The sequence below is a fragment of the Mesoplodon bidens genome (genome assembly GCF_964165515.1).
Source record: "Mesoplodon bidens genome assembly, chromosome: 5".
NCBI classification, from domain to species: domain Eukaryota; kingdom Metazoa; phylum Chordata; class Mammalia; order Artiodactyla; family Ziphiidae; genus Mesoplodon; species Mesoplodon bidens.
In genome coordinates this window covers 112804732-112827886 of record NC_138161.1, presented here as the reverse complement: position 1 = coordinate 112827886, position 23155 = coordinate 112804732, and the positions used below count along the sequence as shown (strand labels likewise).

Below are 23155 nucleotides of genomic sequence, written 5' to 3'. Positions count from 1 at the left end.
CCAACAGAAATGAGTGTGCACGTGCACCGAAAGACACAGCCATGAATATTCACAGCAGGGAATTCCCTGGCAGTCCAGTGGTTAGGACTCAGAGCTTTCACCGCCAGGGCCTGGGGTTCAATCCCTGGTAGGGGAATTAAGATCCTGTAAGCCACATAGCACGGCCAAAAAAAAAAAAAAAGACTATTCGCAGGAGCACTTTTCAGAACAGCCAACATCTTGAAACAAGATGGCTATTATATTTAATATACTAGAATGAATAAATTGATACATTCACACAACTGACAATTATACAGAAATGAGAATAAACAACTACCTATGCAATAACATGGACATATCTCATAAAAGATGTAAAACAAAGAAATCACACATCAGAGTAGATAGTACATGATTCTATTTATACTGAATTCAAAGTCAGGTAAAGCTAACTGACCATGATAAAAGTGTTTGGGTAGGGGTTATCTTTAGGAATTAGAGGAGGGTTGTGACTAAAAGGGATACAAGAAGGGGAGGGTCTCTGGGATACTGATAATGTTCTATGTCTTAATGTGAGTATCGGTTACACATGTATGTTCATTTTTGAGGAAATTCGTGACTTACAATTTGTGCACTTTTCTGTATGAATGCTGTATTTCAATAAACAGACATATACCTAGAGAAAGAGCTTTACAAATATGTAGACATATAGATAGATACAAGAAACATGCTTGTATATATAGCTATCTATATATATAAGCATGATCCTTTCATCATTATTTCATTCAAACAAATCTAGTAATAACATAAATATCCATCAATAGGGGAACAGTTAAATAAAATAAGGCACGTCATTTAATCATTCATTAAAATAAATAAGCAAGCTTTATATGCAATAACATGGAAATTTCTACAAAATGTTATTAAATGAATAGTGCAAATTTCAAAAGTATATAAAAATAACATCTAATTTGTATAAAACAAAATGTATATTTTCATAAGATATATATTTACAAAACACATTATACAGAAATAAATACAGACACATATTCTGTATATTTGTTATAAATTTAAAATTTCCAGGATATCAGTATTAGTGGTTATCTCTTTGGAATCAGAGTAGGAAACAAGGAACTTTTACTTTTTTCTTTGTTCTCTTCTATACTATTTTAATTTTTACAAGGATTATGTAGTCCTTTTATAATAAACTTCATCATACAATTATGAAAAAACCCCAAGTAGACATCTCTGAGACTGATCTAGCTAGAATGACCCTATCACAGCCTTGTCTATAATGATTTCCAATCTGGGCACTACTTGATGTAAGAAAGAGTGTAACTCTCAATCAGTACCACTATCTCACAATTCCAAACCAAGCAATTAGACACCAAAGATCAGACAGAACTATATGAAAAGTGTTAGAAGACTGGCTATGTTATTAAAGAATCTAAAAAGAAATCTTCTATTAACAATTTATGTCCACCTAAGGGGAAAAGAAAAAGATAAATTGAGTCCAACAATTTTATGAGCGCTGGAGGATAATGAAAAATAGACCATTCTGGGTTAACTCTCTAAAACAACCTACTAGTGGAGATACCTTGATTCATCGACTTGCCAGTTGAGTTGAAATCAGTAACAATAAGCAATAATATGACTCTCACCAGGAAAAACTGTAAAGCAAGATTACTCACTCCATGTTTTCTGCTAAAATATTGATTCCTATCAAATAGGACACTTTCTAAGAGCCATACAAGCAAGTAAAATCTTCTTTAAAAAAAAAAAAACCCTAGAGAACTGATATAAATTACCATATATTTCCTTTAAAATGAGCTCAATTAATAAATGTGTTTCTGGGGCTTCCCTGGTGGCGCAGTGGTTGAGAGTCCCCCTGCAGATGCAGGGGACACGGGTTCGTGCCCCGGTCTGGGAAGATCCCACATGCCGCGGAGCGGCTGGGCCCGTGAGCCATGGCCACTGGGCCTGCGCTTCCGGAGCCTGTGCTCCGCAACAGGAGAGGCCACAACAGTGAGAGGCCCACGTACCACAAACAAACAAACAAACAAATAAATAAATGTGTTTCTGAAAATGATAGCCGAAGAGTATGCTGAAGTAAAAAGCATCTGAATGCGGGCGGGGGGAGTACCTCTTTAAGTATACAGACCCAATAAAAGCCAATGCAATGGCCTCAAAAGACAAGGACCCAAGCTGCAAGGAACATAAAATTACTTCTGAATCCCCCAAATGAACTTTAAAAGAAATACAATGGTAATAAGAGCTGGCTACAACTAATAAATAACTTTGTTGAAAAAGTATACAGTGTCATAGGGATAACAAGCTGGGAGTTAGCCAAAAAGAGAGGAAGAAACGTATCATACCAATGACTATTTAAGCAAATAAATAGAGCCGCACAGACTTGTCACCTTCTAGGATGATTGTGAAAGATCATTCGTTACCAATAAACGTAATACAATTCTGCAACTAAAACAGAGTATAAAATATGTGGCAAAAATAGTTAAGTATCTTAAAATCACTGACATGGATAAAATGATTATTATTTTTGTTGTTAAATAGGAGAAGAAATGTCACTCGTTACAAGACATACACTCAAATTCCTAGCAACAGCATATTGGAGTTTTACTGACTGGAGCAACAGGTATTTGGGGAAGTATCTATACAATTCTCCTTAAACTAATGACAGGATTTAAGGCAATTTTAAAACTAAAAACAAAAGAGAGGTCTTAAAGCAAGGGCTAAATAAGTCTTGAGTTTCCTAGACCATTAAACAAAATAATCATAAATACTAAATGCATAAAAGAATGTCTACAATTTTATTCATGCTGTTTTACAGCACAGAAATTCATGACTAAAATAAAAAAGCTACACGAGCGCTGAAGTATATTTTTTCAGGAGTTATAAATACCTGAAATACCTTACACTTTATTATATCATCAAATGACTAGAACATGATTTTTTATAGCTCCTAATTTATAAAATCCTTTCGTTCAAGTACAACCCAATAGCCTTCTAGAAAACAAATGTGGCATATATCATTACAAATGACAGTTTGCTCCATTTTGTCAATACAAACATGTCCTTTACTCTTCAACATACTTGATATCAAACTGGAAAAATATAGACCATAAAGTTCCCAATCCCTCTTCTATGGGTATAAGAATTAAAAGGATAAGCCAAATATTTTTTTTCAAATTTCTGAAATAAATTTAGTTTTTGAGTTGAGAAGCTTTCTAACACAGTGCTATCCAATAAAGCTTCCAGCAATGATGGAAATATTCTTTAGCTATGCTAATACAGAAGCCATTAACCACATGTGGCTACTGAGCACTTGAAATGTGGCTAATGCAACTGAGGAACTGAAATATTAGTTTTAGCTCATTTTAAATCAAATTTCTAACATCTTTGAAAACAAAGTTCTAATGAGCAAACTACGGACATTCAAAAGTTAGCCTTCAGGACTTCCTGGTGGCGCTGTGGTTAAGAATCCACCTGCCATGGGAAAGGGAGGGTGGGAGGGAGGGAGACGCAAGAGGGAAGGGATGTGGGAACAGATGTATATGTATGACTGATTCACTTTGTTATAAAGCAGAAACTAATTTAAAAAAAAAAATCCACCTGCCAATGCAGGGGACACAGGTTTGAGTCCTGGTGCAGGAAGATCCCACATGCCACGGAGCAACTAAGCCCATGCGCCACAACTACTGAGCCTGCGCTGTAGAGCCCACGAGCCACAACAACTCAGCCCGCATGCCGCAACTACTGAAGCCCCTCCGCCTACAGCCCATGCTCCGCAACAAGAGAAGCCACCGCAATGAGAAGTCCACGCACCGCAACGAAGAGTAGCCCCCACTCGCCAAAACTAGAGAAAGCCCACGCACAGCAACGAAGACCTAACGCAGCCAAAAATAAGTAAATAAAACAAATTATTTTTAAAAAAAGGTTGGCCTGCAGACTGCAGAACTGCTGTTGAAAATGTAGAGCCACAGAGTTGAAGCTGGGTGATTGATTTAGAGTAGTAAGGTCAAGATAAATCCTGAACACCAGCAGTTACCACAAATGAAAAACTTTTACTTCAACTGTCACAAAACAATAGGGTGTTTCCATAGGCTACAGAACCTAAACTGTTATTAACAGTTTAAGAAAACACAAAACTCAACTTTTTGTTTTGAATTAACAAAAAAAAGTTAATATGAAATAAAGTTCTTTGCGACTTCCAAGTGAATGAGCAAATAAAAGGAAAAAACACTTGTATGTTCAATATCTTTTTTTTTTTTTTTTTTTTTTTTTTGCGGTACGCGGGCCTCTCACTGTTGTGGCCTCTCCCGTTGCGGAGCACAGGCTCCGGATGTGCAGGCTCAGTAGCCATGGCTCACAGGCTCAGCCGCTCCACTGCATGTGGGATCTTCCCGGACCGGGGCACGAACCCGTGTCTCCTGCATCGGCAGGCAGACTCTCAACCACTGCACCACCAATATCTCAATATCTATTTTTAAAAGACTTTTAGCACACAATCTAGAAAGGATGAAAGGCCATGTAGCTTAAGCTTTCACATTCTGGGGGACCTGGATCATACTGTTCTACGTCAATGCCCTCTATTTAACTCAAAAATGTATATTCATGATCCCAAGGCCTGCCCTTCACCACTCTGCCTTATCAGCAGGAATGCACAGGTAGTAAGTAAGGGATATAACGTCTCATGTCTGTTATGTACTACTATAAAGCAATGTTACACAAATCCTAAATTCTGCCATTTGGTATACAGTATGAGACAACTTTTCATTGATTCATTCTCACAAGGGACTCAAATTTATCATTATCTATTAGGAGTAACAGGACTCAATTATGGACTACCCAAAATTTGGAATATCAAGCAGGTATTTAAGAAGTATTAGAACAGTAAGGAGTTGAAAAAAGTTCAAACCATGCTGGTAAATGGAAAGAATAGGTAAAAAGCAACATGACCCTATGCATTGTAGGCACATCAAAGAAGCACTGAAGAACATACACCAAAATGTTAGGAGTGATTATATCCAGTGGCAGGGGTATGACACGGTATTTATCCTGGAGATATGTACACCTATGTTCACACAAAAACCTACACATGAATGTTCACAGCAGCTTTATTTGTAATAGCCAAAAGATGGAAACAATTAAAATGTCTCTCGATAAGTGAATGTTTAAACTGTGGTACAACCATACCATGGAATACTACTATATAATAAAAAAGAACAAAGAATTGATATATACAACAACTCAGATGGCTCTCAAGGGCATTAAGTGAAAAAAGTCAGTCTCAAAAGCTCACATACTATATGATTCCATGATATAATATTCTCAATATGACAAAGTTTTAGAGATGGAAAACAGATTAGGGTAGGATAGCCAGGGGTTAGGAATGGTGGGGGTAACAAGAAGAGGTGTGACTACAGAGGGGTAGCACCAGGAAGATCTTTGGTATGATGTTCTGTATCCTGAGAGTCATGGTAGTTACACACACCTACATGTATACAAAGAAAGGTCTAAAACAGTCATCTAAACTTCTACTTTAAGAAGCTACGAAAAGAAAGAGTAAATTAAAAATAAAGTAAGCAGAAGGAAAGAAATAAATGAGAGTAAAGATGAAAGAAAGTTCAAATGAACGATAGTGAGCTCAATAAAACCAAACCTTAATCTTTGAAGAGACCAGTAAAACTGATAAACCTCTACCCAGATTAATCAAGAAAAAGACAATTAGCACTATCAGGAATGTGAAAAAAGAAATTATTACAAATCCTTTAGACAATAAAAGAATTAAGAAAATATTATAAATATTTTTGTTCAATTAAAAAATAAATCTCTTGAAAAATATAATTTATCAAAACTAAATCAAGAATAAAATTTAAGGGCTTCCCTGGTGGCGCAGTGGTGGAGAGTCCGCCTGCCGATGCAGGGGACACGGGTTCGTGCCCCGGTCCGGGAAGATCCCACATGCCGCGGAGTGGCTGGGCCTGTGAGCCATGGCCACTGAGCCTGCACGTCCGGAGCCTGTGCTCCACAACGGGAGAGGCCACGATAGTGAGAGGCCCGTGTACCGCAAAAAAAAAAAAAAAAAAAAAAAAAAGAATAAAATTTAAAATCTGAGTAGCCTTACATGTTTTAAAAATTATATTTGGGGGCTTCCCTGGTGGCGCAGTGGTTGAGAGTCCGCCTGCCGATGCAGGGGACACGGGTTCGTGCCCCGGTCTGGGAAGGTCCCACATGCCGCAGAGCGGCTAGGCCCGTGAGCCATGGCTGCTGAGCCTGCGCGTCCGGAGCCTGTGCTCTGCAAGGGGAGAGGCCACAACAGTGAGAGGCCCGCCTACCGCAAAAAAAAAAAAAAAAAAAAAAAAAAAAAAAAAAAATTATATTTGGAAGTAAAAATTTTCCCACAAAGAAAACTCAGCCAAAGATTAGCTTTATTGGTGAAGTCTACTAAATATGTATGATAGAAATAATACCAATCTTACACAAACTCTTTCTGAAAACAGAGAAGGAACTATTTCCTACCCCATTTTTAATGTGGCCAGTATACCTAAAACAAAGACTACAAGAAAACTAGTATCCCTCATAAACATACACATAAAAATTCTTTTAAAAAAATTAGTAAACTGAATCCAGCAACTTATAAAAAAGATGGCACATCATGACCAAGTGTGGTTTATCCCAGGAATGCAGGGTTGATTTAACATTTGAAAATCAATCAATAAATTCACTATATTACGAAAAGGGAGGAGGGACTTCCCTGGTGGCGCAGTGGTTGGGAATCCACCTGCCAGTGCAGGGGACAGGAGTTCAAGCACTGGTCCAGGAAGATCCCATATGCCGCGGAGGAACTAAGCCCGTGTGCCACAACTACTGAGCCTGCGCTCTAGAGCCCGTGCTCTGCAACAAGAGAAGCCACCGCAAGGAGAAGCCCGCACACTGCAATGAAGAGTAGCCCCCGCTTGGCGCAACTAGAGAAAGCCCGCGTGCAGCAACGAAGACCCAACGCAGCCAAAAATAAATAAATTTATTTTTAAAAAAGGGGGGGAATCATATAATCATCTAACGGATACAGAAAAAATATTGAAGTTATACATCCATTCATAGTTTAAAAAAATTTCAACAAACTAGAAAGAAAACTTCTTCCACCTAATAAATAAAGATCACCTAAGAAAAATCTATAGCTAAAACAATTCTTAATGGTGAAAAGCTGAATGCAGTCCCCTAAAGATCAGGAAAAAAGCAAAGATGTCTACTTTTACTACTTCTATTCAACACTGTACTGGAGGCCTAGTCAATACAATAAGGAAGAAAAAAGAAGTTAGATTGGAAAGGAAGATGTAAAATTTATGGATAATAGGGACTGTGAATAAATCTAAGGAATCTTACTAGAACTAATAGGTACATATAACACGATCACAGAATACATGGTCAATATAAAAAGAATCAACTGCATTTCTATATACTAGTTATGAACAATTACACATTGAAAATTTTTTGAACACACAGCAACGAAGATCCAACGCAGCCATAAACAAACAAACAAATAAATAAATAAATTTATATTAAAAAAAAATACAGCTATCAAGAGCAATACTGATGCAGGAGGGAAATCCAAAAGGGAGGGGATATATGTATATTATGACTGATTCATTTTGCTGTGCGGTAGAAGCTAACACAACATTGTAAAGCAACTATACTCCAATAAAAATTAATTTAAAATGAAAGAGTAATACTAATGCAAAGATAGACACTAGATCAAACAAAATGAAAACAGAAGAGAAATAGTTTAACTTCTATAAAAATGTACCCAAAAGAAATGAAAACAGACTTGCACAACAATGTTCATAGCAGCTTTATCCATAAAGGTTGAAAACTAAAGATAATAAATAACCATAAAGAAGGAAATAAATAAACAACATTTTAGGATAATGAAACAACAGAATGTTAATCAACAACGAAAAGGGATGAACTACTTATACACCCAACCAACATGAAAAACTGCAAAAACACTATGCTGAGCAAAAGAAGCTGGAGAAGAAATTTTGAAATACCTACTTCATTAGTGTGACAACTAAATAACCAAGCCATCATTCTCTTTCTAATGCAACTGAAAATTAATTTAAAATACATCACAATAGACTACTGCTTTGAGGTGTTCAGTACCAACACCTGCGAAATAAAACCCTTAATCAATCTCTAACTTGTGATATTATACTACAACACAATAGGAATGCACACTTTGTAAAGATGAATGTTATTTTTTAATATACTTATCCACAGGAAAAGCAATTATTATTTTACATTGTTTCAGTTACTTTTCAATTAGTAAGTAAAAACTATGTGAAAAATACTGATGTTACAGCTATTTAGTTCTTTTTTTAAATTTTTATTTATTTATTTTCTTCATTGCTGTGCACAGGCTTTCTCTAGTTGCGGCGACTGAGGGCTACTCTTTGTTGCGGTGCAAGGGCTTTTCATTGCGGTGGCTTCTCTTGTTGCGGAGCATGGGCTCTAGGAGTACGAGCTTCAGCAGTTGTGGCACGAGGGCTCAGCAGCTGTGGCTCACAGACTCTAGAGCACAGGCTCGGTAGCTGTGGCACATGGGCTTAGGTGCTCTGCAGCATGTGGGACCAGGGCTCAATCCTGTGTCCCCTGCAACAGCAGGCGGATTCTTAACCACTGTGCCACCAGGGAAGTCCCTATTTAGTTCTATATTAGAATTTTTTCAAATAAAATTGATATTCTATAGTGGAAAAAAAAAAGAAGCTGGACACAAGAGTTACATATGATTCCGTTCACATAAAGTTCTCAAAGGACAACACTAATCTATGATGGGGGGAAAAAAACCACAACAACTGTTGTGGAGTGGACTGACCAGGAAGAAACACAAACTTTCTAGGATGATGAAAATATTCTGTACCTTGATGCCTTGTGGGTTACACAAGTTTATGCAGTTGTCAAAACTCTAAACTATAAACTTAGGATCTCACAGCATTTCAATTTAAACTTTTTCTCAATTAAAAAAAATTTCTTTCACTCAAAAAATATCTGACTGCCTACCATAGCCCAGTTATTGAGAACACAAAGTTAAAATATAGGTTCCAGAAAAGAGACCTCACAGTCCTGCAAGCCAAGAAATGAAAAATAAGTTAGTTACTATAATGAAAATTACACAAAAGAAAGTTTTGAGAACTGAAAAATGGTAGACTGCCAAACAAAGAATATTACAGGTATATACAACATGTACAGAAGTAATAGAAAAAATCATACTGGACCTGGGCAACTAATGTAATTTCAATGTACTTAAAGTATGAAGTGGGGAGAGGGGCTTGAAGCACTGTACACAGGGGCTGGATAAGAAGAGACCTGATCACAGGCCCTTTCGGCCCAAGCAAAAGAATACATTTCAGCTGTTTAGCAATAAGAAACCTCTGAAAAAGTTTTGGTAGGGGAGTGATAAGTATAAATATCGTTTTGGAAAGATCACTATAGGAACCATCTGAAATACAGACTGGATAAGGGTCAGGCTACAATCAGTCCAATAAGAAAGCTATTGCGGGACTTCCCTGGTGGTGCAGTGGTTAAGAATCTGCCTGCGAATGCAGGGGACACGGGTTTGAGCCCTGGTCTGGAAAGATCCCACATACAACGGAACAACTAAGCCCGTGCGCCACAACTACTGAGCCTGCACTCTAGAGCCCGCGAGCCACAATTACTGAGCCCGAGTGCCTAGAGCCTGTGTTATGCAACAAGAGAAGCCACCGCAATGAGAAGCTCGCACACCACAATGAAGAGCAGCCCCTGCTCACCCCAACTAGAGAAAGCCCATGGGCAGCGATGAAGACCCAATGCAGCCAAAAATAAATACTAAATACATTTATTTTTTTTAAAAAGAAAGCTATTGCAATCAACAGACTACTTTATCCAACAACAGCAAAACACTAATTCTTCTCAATCTCACATGGAGCATTCACCAAGACAGATGACATTCAGGGCCATAAAACACAACTTCTCAAATGTAAAAGAACAGAAAATCATATAATAAACACTCTCAGACCACAAGAAAACTAAACTAGAAATCAGTAACAGAAAAATAGTTGGAAAACCCCCAAATGCTTGGATATTAAACAACATACTTCCAAATAACACATGAATCAAAAAAGAAGTCTCAGAAGAAATTAAAAGATAAAATGAACTAAATGAAAATAAAAATACAACTCATCAAAATGTGAGGGACACTGAAAGCAGTGCTTAGAGAGAAATCTATATCATTGAATGCTATATTAGAATGCCATTTCTATATATCAGAAAAGATCTAAATCAATCACCTAAACTTCCACCACTGAAAACTGGAGGGGCAGATGGCAAATTAAATCCAAAATAACAGGGCTTCCCTGGTGGCGCAGTGGTTAAGAGTATGCCTGCCGGTGCAGGGGACACGGGTTCGTGCCCCGGTCCAGGAAGATCCCACATGCCGTGGAGCAGCTGGGCCTGTGAGCCATGGCCGCTGAGCCTGCGCGTCCGGAGCCTGTGCTCCGCAACGGGAGAGGCCACAACAGTGAGAGGCCTGCGTACTGCAAAAAAAAAAAATCCAAAATAACAGAAGAAATCATAAAAATCAGAGCAGATATCAATGAAACTGAAAACTGGAAATCAACAGAAAAAATCAAAAGCTAGTTCTCTATAAAATTATTAAGTCTTTACTGGGGGCAGGTAAAAATGGGGAATTGGTGTGCAGTGGGTATAGAGATTCAGCTTTGCAAGATGAAACAGTTGTACAGTAGATCTAGAGATCTACTGTACAACAATGTGAGTACAGTCAACTATATGCTGATACTGTATGTAACACCATATGCTTAAAAACTGTTAAGATACTTTTTTTTAAAAAAAAGGCAGCAAGCCTCTAGCCAGGCTAAGAAAAAAAGAAGATATAAATTACTGATATAAGAAATGAAAGTGGGGACATCACTACAGACACCACAGACATTAAAAGGATAATAAAAGAATACTATGAACAACTCTATGCCCGCAAATTTGAAAACCTACATGAATTGAACCAATTCCTCGGAAGACACAATCTGTCAAAACTCACACAAGAAGAAACAGACAATCTGAATAGGTCTATAGCTATTAAAGAAATTGAACCAGTAATTAATAACCTTCCAAAAAAGAAAGTAGCAGGCCCTATGGATTCACTGGTGAATTCCACCAAACATTCGAGGAAGAAATTATACCAATTCTCTACACTCTCCCAGAAGACCAAAGCAGAGTGAATATTCCTAACTCATTCTATGAGGCCAGGATTACTCTAATATCCAAACCAGACAAAGATATTGCACGAAAAGAAAACTAGACCAATCTATCTCATGAACATAGATGCAAAAATCTTCAACAGCTATTAGTAATCTGAATCAAACAATGTGTAAAAAGAATTATAAGCCATAACAAAGTGGAATTTCTTCCAGGTATGCAAGGCTGATTCAACATTTAAAAATTAATTAATGTAATCCATCACCATCAACAGGCTGAAAAAGGAAAAGGCTATTGCAATGGACTAGGTAAAAGTTGGTGAGCACATGTATTAGAACACAACTGTAAGTAGTTATCCATTCATTCACACCATGTGCCAACACCTGGGACTTAATAGAAAATAAGACAAAATTCATGCTGTCATACATAGATAGAGCCTACAATCTATCAGAGACAGACAGTGAACAAGTCCCTATTGCAGGAACTACACCTAGACCAGACAGAAGTGGCAAGCTGATGATGATGAAGTTTTAACTAGGTTAAAAAAACAGGCAGGGGCTATGACTGAGGGGAATATTACAAGTAGGATATACAAAGGTCCTAAAGCAAAAGAAAAAGCACAGTATATCAGAAGTACTGAAAGGATCCAGGTTTAATATCACATAAACAGTAGAAGAGGATTACATTACAGTTGTAGTTTTGCTGGTCATCAGGTAAAAATAAAGATACAAGAAGGCAAAGAAAAACACTCAGCCTCCTTACTTTCGTGAGCTTCCCACACTCCCCGCCTGCATCAGCACCATGCTCAGGAAGGCCCTGCTCCTCTCTGCCTGGTTTGCCCTGGCTGTGACTTACCCCACACTACTCCGAGAATTCATCACTGACCTACAGTCAGTCAACCACTGTCCTACTACACTTGACCAGTGACCAAGATACAGAAACAACCACTGACTTGTATTTAGAGAACACACAGACTTTCGCATTACCTACTAATGTGGAATTAAACACCCTCAGCTCTGAGGAAGAAGTCACTAAGGCCAGAGTTGATTATGAGTCACTTCACACAGAAAACTTATGGAGTAAAGATTATGAAGATGTCACTGCTGGTTATTCCAAAGAGCCCGTGACTGAAGCACCAGATGAGCCCAGCATCTTCATGGGAAGCAACGAGTCCAGCTCACTGTTTTTGTTTTTTTGTTAGAAAACGAAGCAGTTCTCCATTACCTGTGACCATCACTCTGCTAACTACAACTTTCTAAAAAGATTCTGAGCCTCTGAACAAGCCTACCATTCCATTATAGGAGCTTGAATAATTGCAAAGACTGTGAGACATAGGATGTACCCACTTGAGGAAAGAGTGGCAGAAATTGTACACAAGACAGAAAAGGCAACTTGTAATCTCTTCACCATGTCCCGTTTAATGTGGGCCCAATAAATGTTCGTTTGAATTGAAAAAAAAAAGTTATGGGTGCCTACAAAAGAGTACCTTAGGTGATGACCTATGACATCCAGGGTAAACAGACTGAAGAGCTGATATCCTTTTTAAAGATAATGAAAAAAATAAAGATGGCAGGAACTGCCAAGAGTTACAGAATTTGAAGGAAAAACTCTCAAGTGTACAATCTTTTTCTAGCTATGCTCAATCTTTCTACTCTTTAAGGAGAAATCCAGAAGTTGAAACAAAGTATCTTTTAAGATTAAGCACTTAAAATTTAATACACACACACAAAAATTCAATACACAGTAACCCTGATAAATAGATAAATAAATGTGATCCAGAAAAGATAAGTTTCTGAAATGTATGTAATATCAAAACTTAATTTTGCCTTTTCAATTATGATTTTTACCAATATTTAGTATATCTATTTAATAATGCCCATTTGAACTATTTATATTCAGCCTTTAAACATTTCCTGAAATTTCTTCTATGACTTGTATCACTTAATACAAAATTAATTATGTTTCTAACTGTAAGTTTAATATCTTATAAAGGAATTACTTACAGGGACATTAAGTGCATACTGTAGTCCTTGAGGAAGTCTTTCATGTGTCTCCATCTGCTCTTCATCATTTTTCACTGTTTCCTCATGGACCATGAGTTCATCATGTGATATCATATCCTGTTGTCTCATTTCACTTTCTTGTAACACTTCATCTGCAGCAAGGATCTCCTGGTGAGGCATACTCCGATCCTGAAGAACCGACTCCTGCAGCTCTCCAGACACAGTAGACTGGCCAGACACTCCACCCATTACAACCATTGCCCTGGAAGACTGCATTTCGTCTATGCCGCCACATTTAAGAAATAATCCTTCCAGTTTGTCGTCAATGTTCATGCTTAAGTATAAATGCCTAGAAAGACCAAGTTTGGCAACAAAACATAATAAATTAGTTTCATATGTCTACCTGAATTTTTTAAATTTCAAATTATGAAAGGTACACACTTTAATAAAAATGTTTTATTCATATAATTCAATATTGCCTCCAATTTAAAAATTACCACAATAAATTTCCAAAGGCTGGTAGAGTAAAACACAACTTTTTATTTTTGACATTAAGACACAAAATCCTAATCTATTTCATTATGAAAAATGAGCATGACATAAAGCAAATTGGGGGTAACACCAGAAGGATCCAAATCCTTTAATATACTAAAATATCTTAAAAATAAAAAGAAATAACATTAAGAAATAAACTGAGAGAACAGTATCAGGCAAATCATAAAGAAAAATTAGAAACAGTCACTAAATATATAAAATAATATTCACTTACAGTAGTAATTAAAGAAATGAACATTAAAACCATATTTTATCCACCAAACTGATAATAACGCTTAAAAAATACACCTCGAGCTTCCCTGGTGGCGCAGTGGTTGAGAGTCCGCCTGCCGATGCAGGGGACATGGGTTCGTGCCCTGGACCAGGAGGATCCCACATGCCACGGAGCAGCTGGGCCCATGAGCCATGGCCGCTGAGCCTGCGCGTCCGGAGCCTGTGCTCCGCAGCGGGAGAGGCCACAGCAGTGAGAGGCCCGCGTACCACACACACAAAAAAATACACCTGACGTTGAGGTGGCAGGGGGGGGAAAAAAAGACACTCATCTACTGACAGTGGGAGTATGTTAGTTCATTTTCAAAGGTAATTTGGTACCATGTATCAAAAGCCATAAAAATGCACATATTCTTTGAACTGGTGATTTTACTTTTAGGAACCTATCCTGATGAAATCAGAAGTACATATAAAGATATGCATGGAAAATCACTATAGCAGTACTTCAATAGTGAAAAACTGGAATCACACTGCGTATTCAACAAAACGAAACTGGTTAAATTATATTCATATATATGTTTTAAAACTAGACTACAGTAAATTTACTAAAAATCATTGAATTGTACACTTAGGATGGATGAATTTTATTGTATATAAATTATATCTCAATGTTTTTCTTAAAAACAGAATCAGAAAAATGGCTATCCTTGGGTGAAGAGGCCATTGATAGGAGGTAGGAAAAGGCGGGTGTTTGGAAACTGCCAATGTTTTTCCTGAGTTGAATGCTGATTGCACAGGTGTGCTCACTTTGTAAAATTTTAAGATGTATATATCTGTGATATGCATACATTTCTGCCAGAATAAATAAATTCAAATTTACTGCATTTATGCTTCAGTAAAAAGTTGAAGTCTGCTGGAATTCAAAAAATATCCATACAGTCAAAAAATATTCTTGAAAAATATTTGAAAATTTGGGGAAAAAGCCTGATATTAAGGGAAATGTGTGTATAAATATGTGTTTGTACACAGATTTATTGAAAATGCTAACAATATTAATATTACCACTGGGTGGTGAAATTACCAGGTTTTTTTCATATTTACATTTATCTCTAATTTGAAAACTTTCTATAATAAAATTTTATTCTTTCAAATGCTTTTAAATTTGTTAACATGGAAAAAGTAGTATTTTCATTACTAATATATTCTTAAATAATTGCACATGATTAAATAAATTTAAGAGGTCATGATAAGAACTAGACACTATTAAATAATTACATTATCTTATTTTTTCCATTATTATAGAAAACACAGGCAATACTAAATCTTCTAACTTTCTTTGCTGTAAATTCGCACTCCATTGTGTTACTTGAGAAACTAGCATAACAATAATCATGAAATCCAAAGAAACTTCATCTCAAAGAATGTCAGAACATTGGTACTGTTTGTTTTTTATCAGATTGTGCAAAATAAACACACACACTCGCCCAACATGATGGGCCCACAATTAGTAAATGCATTAACTATGTTTCAGTTTAGTCACCTCTTTCCCAAATCAATCAGGTAGTAATGGTTACTACTTTGATCATAGCTTTCAGAGGTAAAATAAATGATCAGTTAAATTCAAATACACTACTGAAATTTAAATACTCTTTCATTTACTAAGGTTATCATCTAGGGAGAAAACTTTACTTAAATGTGCAGCTCAAAAAACAGCTCATATAAACAGCAAAGTAAATAAAAATATAATTCATACTTGCTAACCTTGTCTTCCCTGGTACCAGGTAGTATCGTAAGTCCAGAATACATAAGGGACAAAGGAACAAGAATCTAATTTCTCTTTCCAAAATCTTCAAATAGTCTAAAGGACAAACATTTTAAACATATCACCAAATAACTGTCCTCTTCAAATATTCTGTTTATCACATTTCTAGAGAATAAACTATCCCACAACTAAGTGAAATTTAAGTCTCTTAGGGTTAAAATTTGCTTATTTCTTTGGAAATCCTTACCAAATCAATTATATTCTTCTAATCTGTTTATTATTTTCCTAAAGGATTTGGAAAGCCCCCAACTTAAAAGGGATGTATATATACACAAAGCCACCCTTTATTGCTGTGACATCTGCTATTGCCACATACATCATCATTAAAAAAAAAAAAAAAAAACCCACACCCTTGGGAGCTTTTAAAGAATACAGGAGAAGTAAAAGAAGTAGTTATTAAAAGAAGACATTAATAAAAGATATTAGACAAACTGACCTAGGACAGAACTTTTTTAAAAAAATTAGCTGAGGGCTTCCCTGGTGGCGCAGTGGTTGAGAGTCCGCCTGCCGATGCAGGGGACACGGGTTCGTGCCCCGGTCCGGGAAGATCCCACATGCCGCAGAGCGGCTAGGCCCGTGAGCCATGGCCGCTGAGCCTGTGCGTCCGGAGCCTGCGCTCCGCAAGGGGAGAGGCCACAACAGTGAGAGGCCCGCATAACGCAAAAAAAAAAAAAAAAAAAAAAAAAAAAAAAAAAAAAATTAGCTGAAGTTGAAACTGACTTACTCACCCAATGCAAGGTCTATATTTCCCTAAAGTAGTGGTCCTCATCTCCAATGTTTTTTGTCATGCACCTCATCAATTTTTTAAAATTTGTCATATCCTAATACATGTATACTATTTAAAACTATACCTATAATACTGTGTTAATATGTAATATGCCTATTAAAATAAACATAAAAACATAATTTTTTTAAACTAACCTTATCCCTAACATCAGGCTGAAACAGTAAGTATTGAGGAAGTCAAAGTACTTTGGAGAGAGAGACTATCTGGAGGAAAAAAGGCAGGTTGGCAAAAAAGTGCCAGAATGAGGGATTTGGAACAGGAAGATACCACACCTCAATATACAGGTAGTAAATAAAACGGGAAGTGGAAATACTGTTAACGAAGGCAAGCTTGACCTCAAAAATTTTCTCGAAAACAGGCCATATATACAGAAAAAGGAATCACTGTTCCTTTGTTACGTATGGTTTCTTATTCCTATGACCCCAAATTAAGCCATATATTTCAAATTACTGGCTAGCCTAAAAACTGTCCTTGAGACAATTTCCCTTAAATACCAGAAAATACAAAGATTTCAACACAGATTTCAATATCAATGAACACTGCTTTGACAAGGTTTTAAAGTTAGTTTTGGAAAATCTGCCAGAATGAAAACTGTATGTACCACTGAGCCAGCAACCTCACTGCCAGGAGTATATACAATCCTATGTATGTGCTTAGTCATAAAAATTAACCAAAGATGTATGTACAAGGATGTCTGGTGTGACCTTTTAATGGAAAAAGATTGGAAACAACCTAAGCATCCAATAATAGAAGACTTGTTAAATTAATTATGATTCAACCATACACTGGAATACACACAGCCATTAAAGTGAATGAGGTAGTTATATGTGCTGGGTAAAAAGTTTTCCAAGATATATTAAGTGGGAAAGAAAAAAAAATCAAGAAGAAGATACATAGACAAATAAGTGAGCCCCACTTGTATCACACACCTCAACCAGCGTCTGGGCAGAGTAAGCTGGACAGGAAATAAACAAGGCTCTCAAACAAAAAAAGTTAATTTCACTAAGCCCATGGTAAATTGGAAAAGGACAAAGCTACCCTAAGAAAAATGATAAAGAAAAGTATGTTTATTATTGTCCTTGAGGCTCTCTTATATGCACTTACTACCTTTAACTTTCCCCCTTGTAACTCTTACATGATCTACGTCAAAGCTCTTATGTGCTTCTCTGCACACTCAAAAACCCAAACACAGCAAAAGGTCCTATGCTCAAAAGTTAACACAGGTTGGGCCTCCCTGGTGGCGCAGTGGTTGAGAGTCCGCCTGCCGATGCAGGGGATACGGGTTCGTGCCCCGGTCTGGGAGGATCCCATATGCCGCGGAGCGGCTGGGCCCGTGGGCCATGGCTGCTGGGCCTGCGCATCCGGAGCCTGTGCTCCGCAACGGGAGAGGCCACGACAGTGAGAGGCCCGCATACCGCAAAAAGAAAAAAAAAAAAAAAAGTTAACACAGGCTACTTTCCTTCTCTAATTTCAATATTTTCAGGGAGGATCAGCTGAGTGTAAAGAAAGGAAACTGATGTTATCAATCTGCACTAACATGTGAATATTTAAATGTCTCTTCCTGCTAAACCTTCAAAAAGCCAACTGTTTTTTGACCCAAATGTGTATACAATTAATGGAAATTCAGGAGTTAGGAATATTACACAGGAGAGAGAACGAAAGAAAGAATGCTTAAGTCATGTCACTTACATGAAAGGCTGCTCTGGAAAAAATAAATAAATAAACAACTAATCTGCATTCCCAGGAGCCTCTGTCAAATGGGGAAAAAGAAGGACTAGGTGGAGTAATAAGCAATAAGCCACCCTGAGCTCCTTGTAATGATCCATTATTCTGCAACTGAAGGAAGCTTGGGCAGCTGACAAAGAATATAAAATCGCAGAGCTGTTATGATCCAAGACAGGACGGACAATGATGTTCTAGAACTAATTCAGCTAAAGGTAAGATGGCACTCCTTCTGGAGTTACCCCGAACAGAGATTGCTAAAAACTAGAACTTAGTAAGAGAGAGAGGGAAGGAAGGGGCCCACTTCAGGCCAATTTCTCTGAAATCCCCCTTTAGCAGATTACTTCAAATGCTGCATTCTTTTTGCCCTTCCAAGTTTCTTTCTTCTCTCATCTCCATCCCTCTGCCAGAGAAGCTAGAAGGTATAGCAAAAGGAATATTGAGGGACCACAATTCAGCTTTCTGCTCCATTCAATTCTCCCTCTCCCACACACACACCCACGATCCTTTCGTACTGAAAAATGTTTGGTTCAGCTTTGTAAAAGTAATCCAAATTGCAGCCGATTAAGAAATCCCTAGTCATTTAAGCCTAATGGCAATGCAGTACTTAAAGAGAATATAAATTATCAGCCATCACTTTCTCCTGCCTTCCAGAAAAGACAGTTAACTCTTCTTGTTGGACCTTCTAATTTAATGCTTCTAATCAACTGTGTGCAAGCAATTAGAAACTATGCTTTATAGATTTGTATAAGTTGAAATAGAGTAAATAAGCTTTGAGTCAGGGCTTTTAATAAGGAGTTAAACACATGGGCATTTGAGACAAGTATTTTCTCAGTTGAGGGGACTGTCTGGGCTTGTTTTCAGAAGACAAAGTTAACAGAAGCATAATATATGAACAAGTTGGGCATTACTACTCATTTTTAATCAACTATACAATGCTTACTGCGTTTTTTTATGGGAATTCTATAAATTAAAATGGGAATTCAACTTAAAAATTCTATAAATTATGGGAATTCAACTTAAAAATGCTTACTGAGTTTTTTATGGGAATTCTATGCAATTAATGAGGAAAATGTCTTTCCAAATTTATTAACAGGTTTGAGTCTATATTATAAAATTCAGAGATTATCATAACCTGGAGAAGAAAGACAACTAACATGTGTTGAGGATCTACCAGATGTAAGACACTATGCTGGGCACACTGATATGTTACTTCACTTAATATTTACAGTAACACTCAAGACAGTAATAGTATATCCCCGTTTAACAGATGAAGAAACTGGAGTTTACCCAAAGTCACAAAGCTAGCATGTAAACTGGGATTTGAAAAGACTTACCTGGTTTAATGCACTTTTTACCATACCATACTACCTCCGTCTTGAAAAGGCCCTGGACACTAAGAACTCGTTGAACTCATTCTCTTCTCACCCACCCACTCTGAAGCCACCCTGTCACCACTGCTTGGCTTGGTAAAGCAATCCTTAGTTGGCTACTCCCGTCTCATGGCTACCATGGGAGAATTCTGTGTGACACAGAATCCCTTTTCTCCTTCAGCATGCATAGACACCTTCCATAATTCCTGAATTCCACTTCTACCTATTATTCACAGCTCAGTAAATTTCTCCTCGTTCTTTTTCATGGGTTCACATATACCCCCTTAATCCTTCCATTCTTTCTTCAAACCTTTACCAAGTTACTTTAGGAAAATCTCTCTTTCTTTTTCCTTTACTTTCCCATTTTCACTTGGAAATCAAAAAAATAATCCTAAATACGGCTGATAAATGTAGGAGCTATGTTAAAGATATACCTGTATCAAAGAAAAGAGGACTGTAAGTTTTAAAGTGAAAACAGATTTGAAGGCTTGTGCCATAATCCTCTAATATTCTTGAAAACACCTACCTTCCCCTTCAGAATGTACGTGAATATTGATCTGCCACTTTATCACCTTTAATTAAATCTGCATTCAAGTGTGAAAGAAATATACCTCACTTAAAGACACCGCTTTTCTGTTTTATTTACTGAGTTTGGTTGTAATATTATTTTCCATCAACATTTATTGAATAATGTAAAACTTCAACTAAATGAGTCAAAACAGGTTATAGTTGGCAAGCTTAGGAACCTAAACATCATTCTTTTCTATAAAAAGAGTAATTTCCAACTCAAAGTCTTCTCCCAAATCAATAATACCCTGCCTTGTACCAGAACCCATTCAACCTATAAAGAAACTTCACTCATAGGCAAAAGAGAAGTACTCAAAGGAACCTGAAACAGATTAAAAAAAAACAAAAACAAAAACCTGGATTTCACAAATTACTTCTGATTCAAAGTATTTTCAACAAACTCCTTGCTGTCTGGAGGATGCCAGTTACATTCATTTGGATATTAATATTTCTAACCTATGTAGTCAGTGAGAAATTACACCTTATAAATATCAGCATTAGAAATACAAGTATCAATCAGCCTCAAGATCAAATTGGTACTACAAAGAAACCCATAATCAAAATGGATTTAACAATCTGCCATTTGTTATTCCTCAGAAGTTTTCTATTCCCTCTCATCCTTCAAAATTATAGTTTTGATCTAAGCAAAAACTGCTTCATCTCTAATTTAGAAACAAAATCTAGCTCTTACCTAGGTTTGTTCTACATTCAGAAACCCCTTCAGATACACCTTTGTATAACTACCATTTTGCATTTTTAAGGCATATTTTGTAAACTATGCCTTTTGACTTTTAATTGTTACTATTCAAAACATCCTAATAGGAGCATCATTTACAATAATGGCAACTAGACAAAATGGCCTTTTTTATTAGTGCTTGCAACAATAAAAGATGTTTAATAAGAGAATTTACAGACTAAGATAAATCACTTTACACAATATGACAACTAAATAAAAACCTGTGATTGTTTTTTAACCACAGAAAAATAATTTATAAATATTTAAGCCAAAGCTAACAGGCATCTCTATATGCCCAATGCCCTGCTCAAAATAAAGCAGAATCTAAGCATATTCTCCATTCCAAATACTCATCACCAGTCTTCTCAAACAATGTAACAACAAGAAATTAGTGGTATTTAGAAATGGTAAGACATCAAATTTATGGCAACTGTTTGTTGAGAAACAGCTATATTTTATCTTAAAAAGGAGAGGGAAAGGGAAAAGGTAAAAAAGATCCAAGCAAAACAGAACCCTACATTCTGCTAGATCTAGTTGTTTCATCCATCTCATTTTATGCCAATACCAACAATTCAAACATTCATATTAAAAATACTTACTCTATTAGGAAACTATAAGTTTTCTACAGTTTTGTATAATAAAAGAAACATTAAAAATACTTCTTAAACTTCCCTATACACTAAGCTATTTATAACATGTACTATATAATAACCAAGACTCATTTCAAAACAGAAAAGCATTAACTATTTGAATCAAAATTTTAATTTTTAAACATTGGATAAATGCTCTCACTTCACAGTACAAACCCTATTTGTGAAGCACAATAAAACTAAAAATGCATTTGTCGCCTTCAATGCCAAAAACACCGAAAATGTCTTATAACCATTTTCTAATAAAGTTAAATCAACAGGCCTAATATAAATACTCGATACAAGTATACAAAATTTACTGAAACTAACTGTTATCTCAAGTCTCAAAAAAAAAGGTACCTAGGTTAATATATGTTGATATTGACATAAAATATGATGGAAAACTGACAACTAATTTCCAACCCTTTAATAAATTCTCTAATAGAAACATACAATATTTGATACTTGTTTCAAAATACAGTATTTACAACAGGCCAAGAACCATATAATGTAATTACAATGAAATATTTTTCAGCTACAAAAATATAAAGTATATAATGTCTTTGGGAATAAGTTGTTCTCATGAGATCTAAACATTTAGAATAGATTTTTTAGAGTTAGAAAGAACCAGTTACACATCATTTAGCTTTATGTTAAAAAGATTCTCTCACCCAAGCCCCTCATCCTTGCCTTAAGACTCTAAAACGTTAAACAAACCATTTCAACCTAATGGCAGTGAAACAAAATGAGGAATTATCTCAAAAGTCACCTTTAACTTTTAAGACCTTATTCCACCTTATGACATCAAGACAGCAGTATTGAATCAAAGAACCATGATGACTATTTACAAAACTAAAATTGTCTCAGAACTCAAAACAATTTCCAAAGCACTGTCACAGGCCAAGAGTTAATATGTCTTAAGACAATATTTTAAACTTATATTTTAATGTTAGTCCAACTAGATACATGGAAAGTAAATCTGACAAACCCTAATGTGACAGACAACTAGCTATCCCCCCAGATTCTGTTCTCTCCTTCTTGCCCAATAATAAAATATTAAGTGAGACACACAATGACCTAGGTAAGACTCATTTTCCAGCCTCTCATGCAGTTGATTGTGGTCATGTAACAGTTAAAGCCAATGGGACATAAGTAGAAATGATATACGCAACTCTCCTAAAAGGAAAAGAAAATGTTCTTCCCTTTTCCCTCTTTCTATTGGCAGACATGATGGTAACCCTCTTGGACCACAAGATAGAAGCCACATGTTAAGAATGGCAAAGCAAGACAAAGAAGCCTAGGTTATGATGACTCTGGAGCGTCCAAACAATCCTGATATTGTTTATATGGACTTTTCAAATAAATATAAATGTATTTCTACATTTTTAAGTACCTGTCACAGTAGACAAGTCTAAATTTTAACTAATATACTTAATATAAATGATTATTAAAATTATCTACATGTCTGCTTCCTTATACTAGCATAGGCAAACATACAATATGTACA

The 23155-nt window shown here is 36.4% G+C and overlaps 1 protein-coding gene across 4 annotated transcripts in view; it reads right to left on the bottom strand.

Annotated features, from left to right (window-relative positions):
• Nucleotides 1-23155, bottom strand: part of ZNF148 (zinc finger protein 148) — a 137242-nt gene that overhangs the window by 66922 nt on the left and 47165 nt on the right. For all 4 annotated transcript variants that reach the window (XM_081236080.1, XM_081236082.1, XM_081236083.1 and 1 more), the window contains one exon: nt 13248-13596. In XM_081236080.1, coding sequence (XP_081092206.1) covers nt 13248-13580 — 333 coding nt within the window. In that variant the 5' untranslated portion in view covers nt 13581-13596. The remainder of the gene's footprint in view (nt 1-13247; nt 13597-23155) is intronic.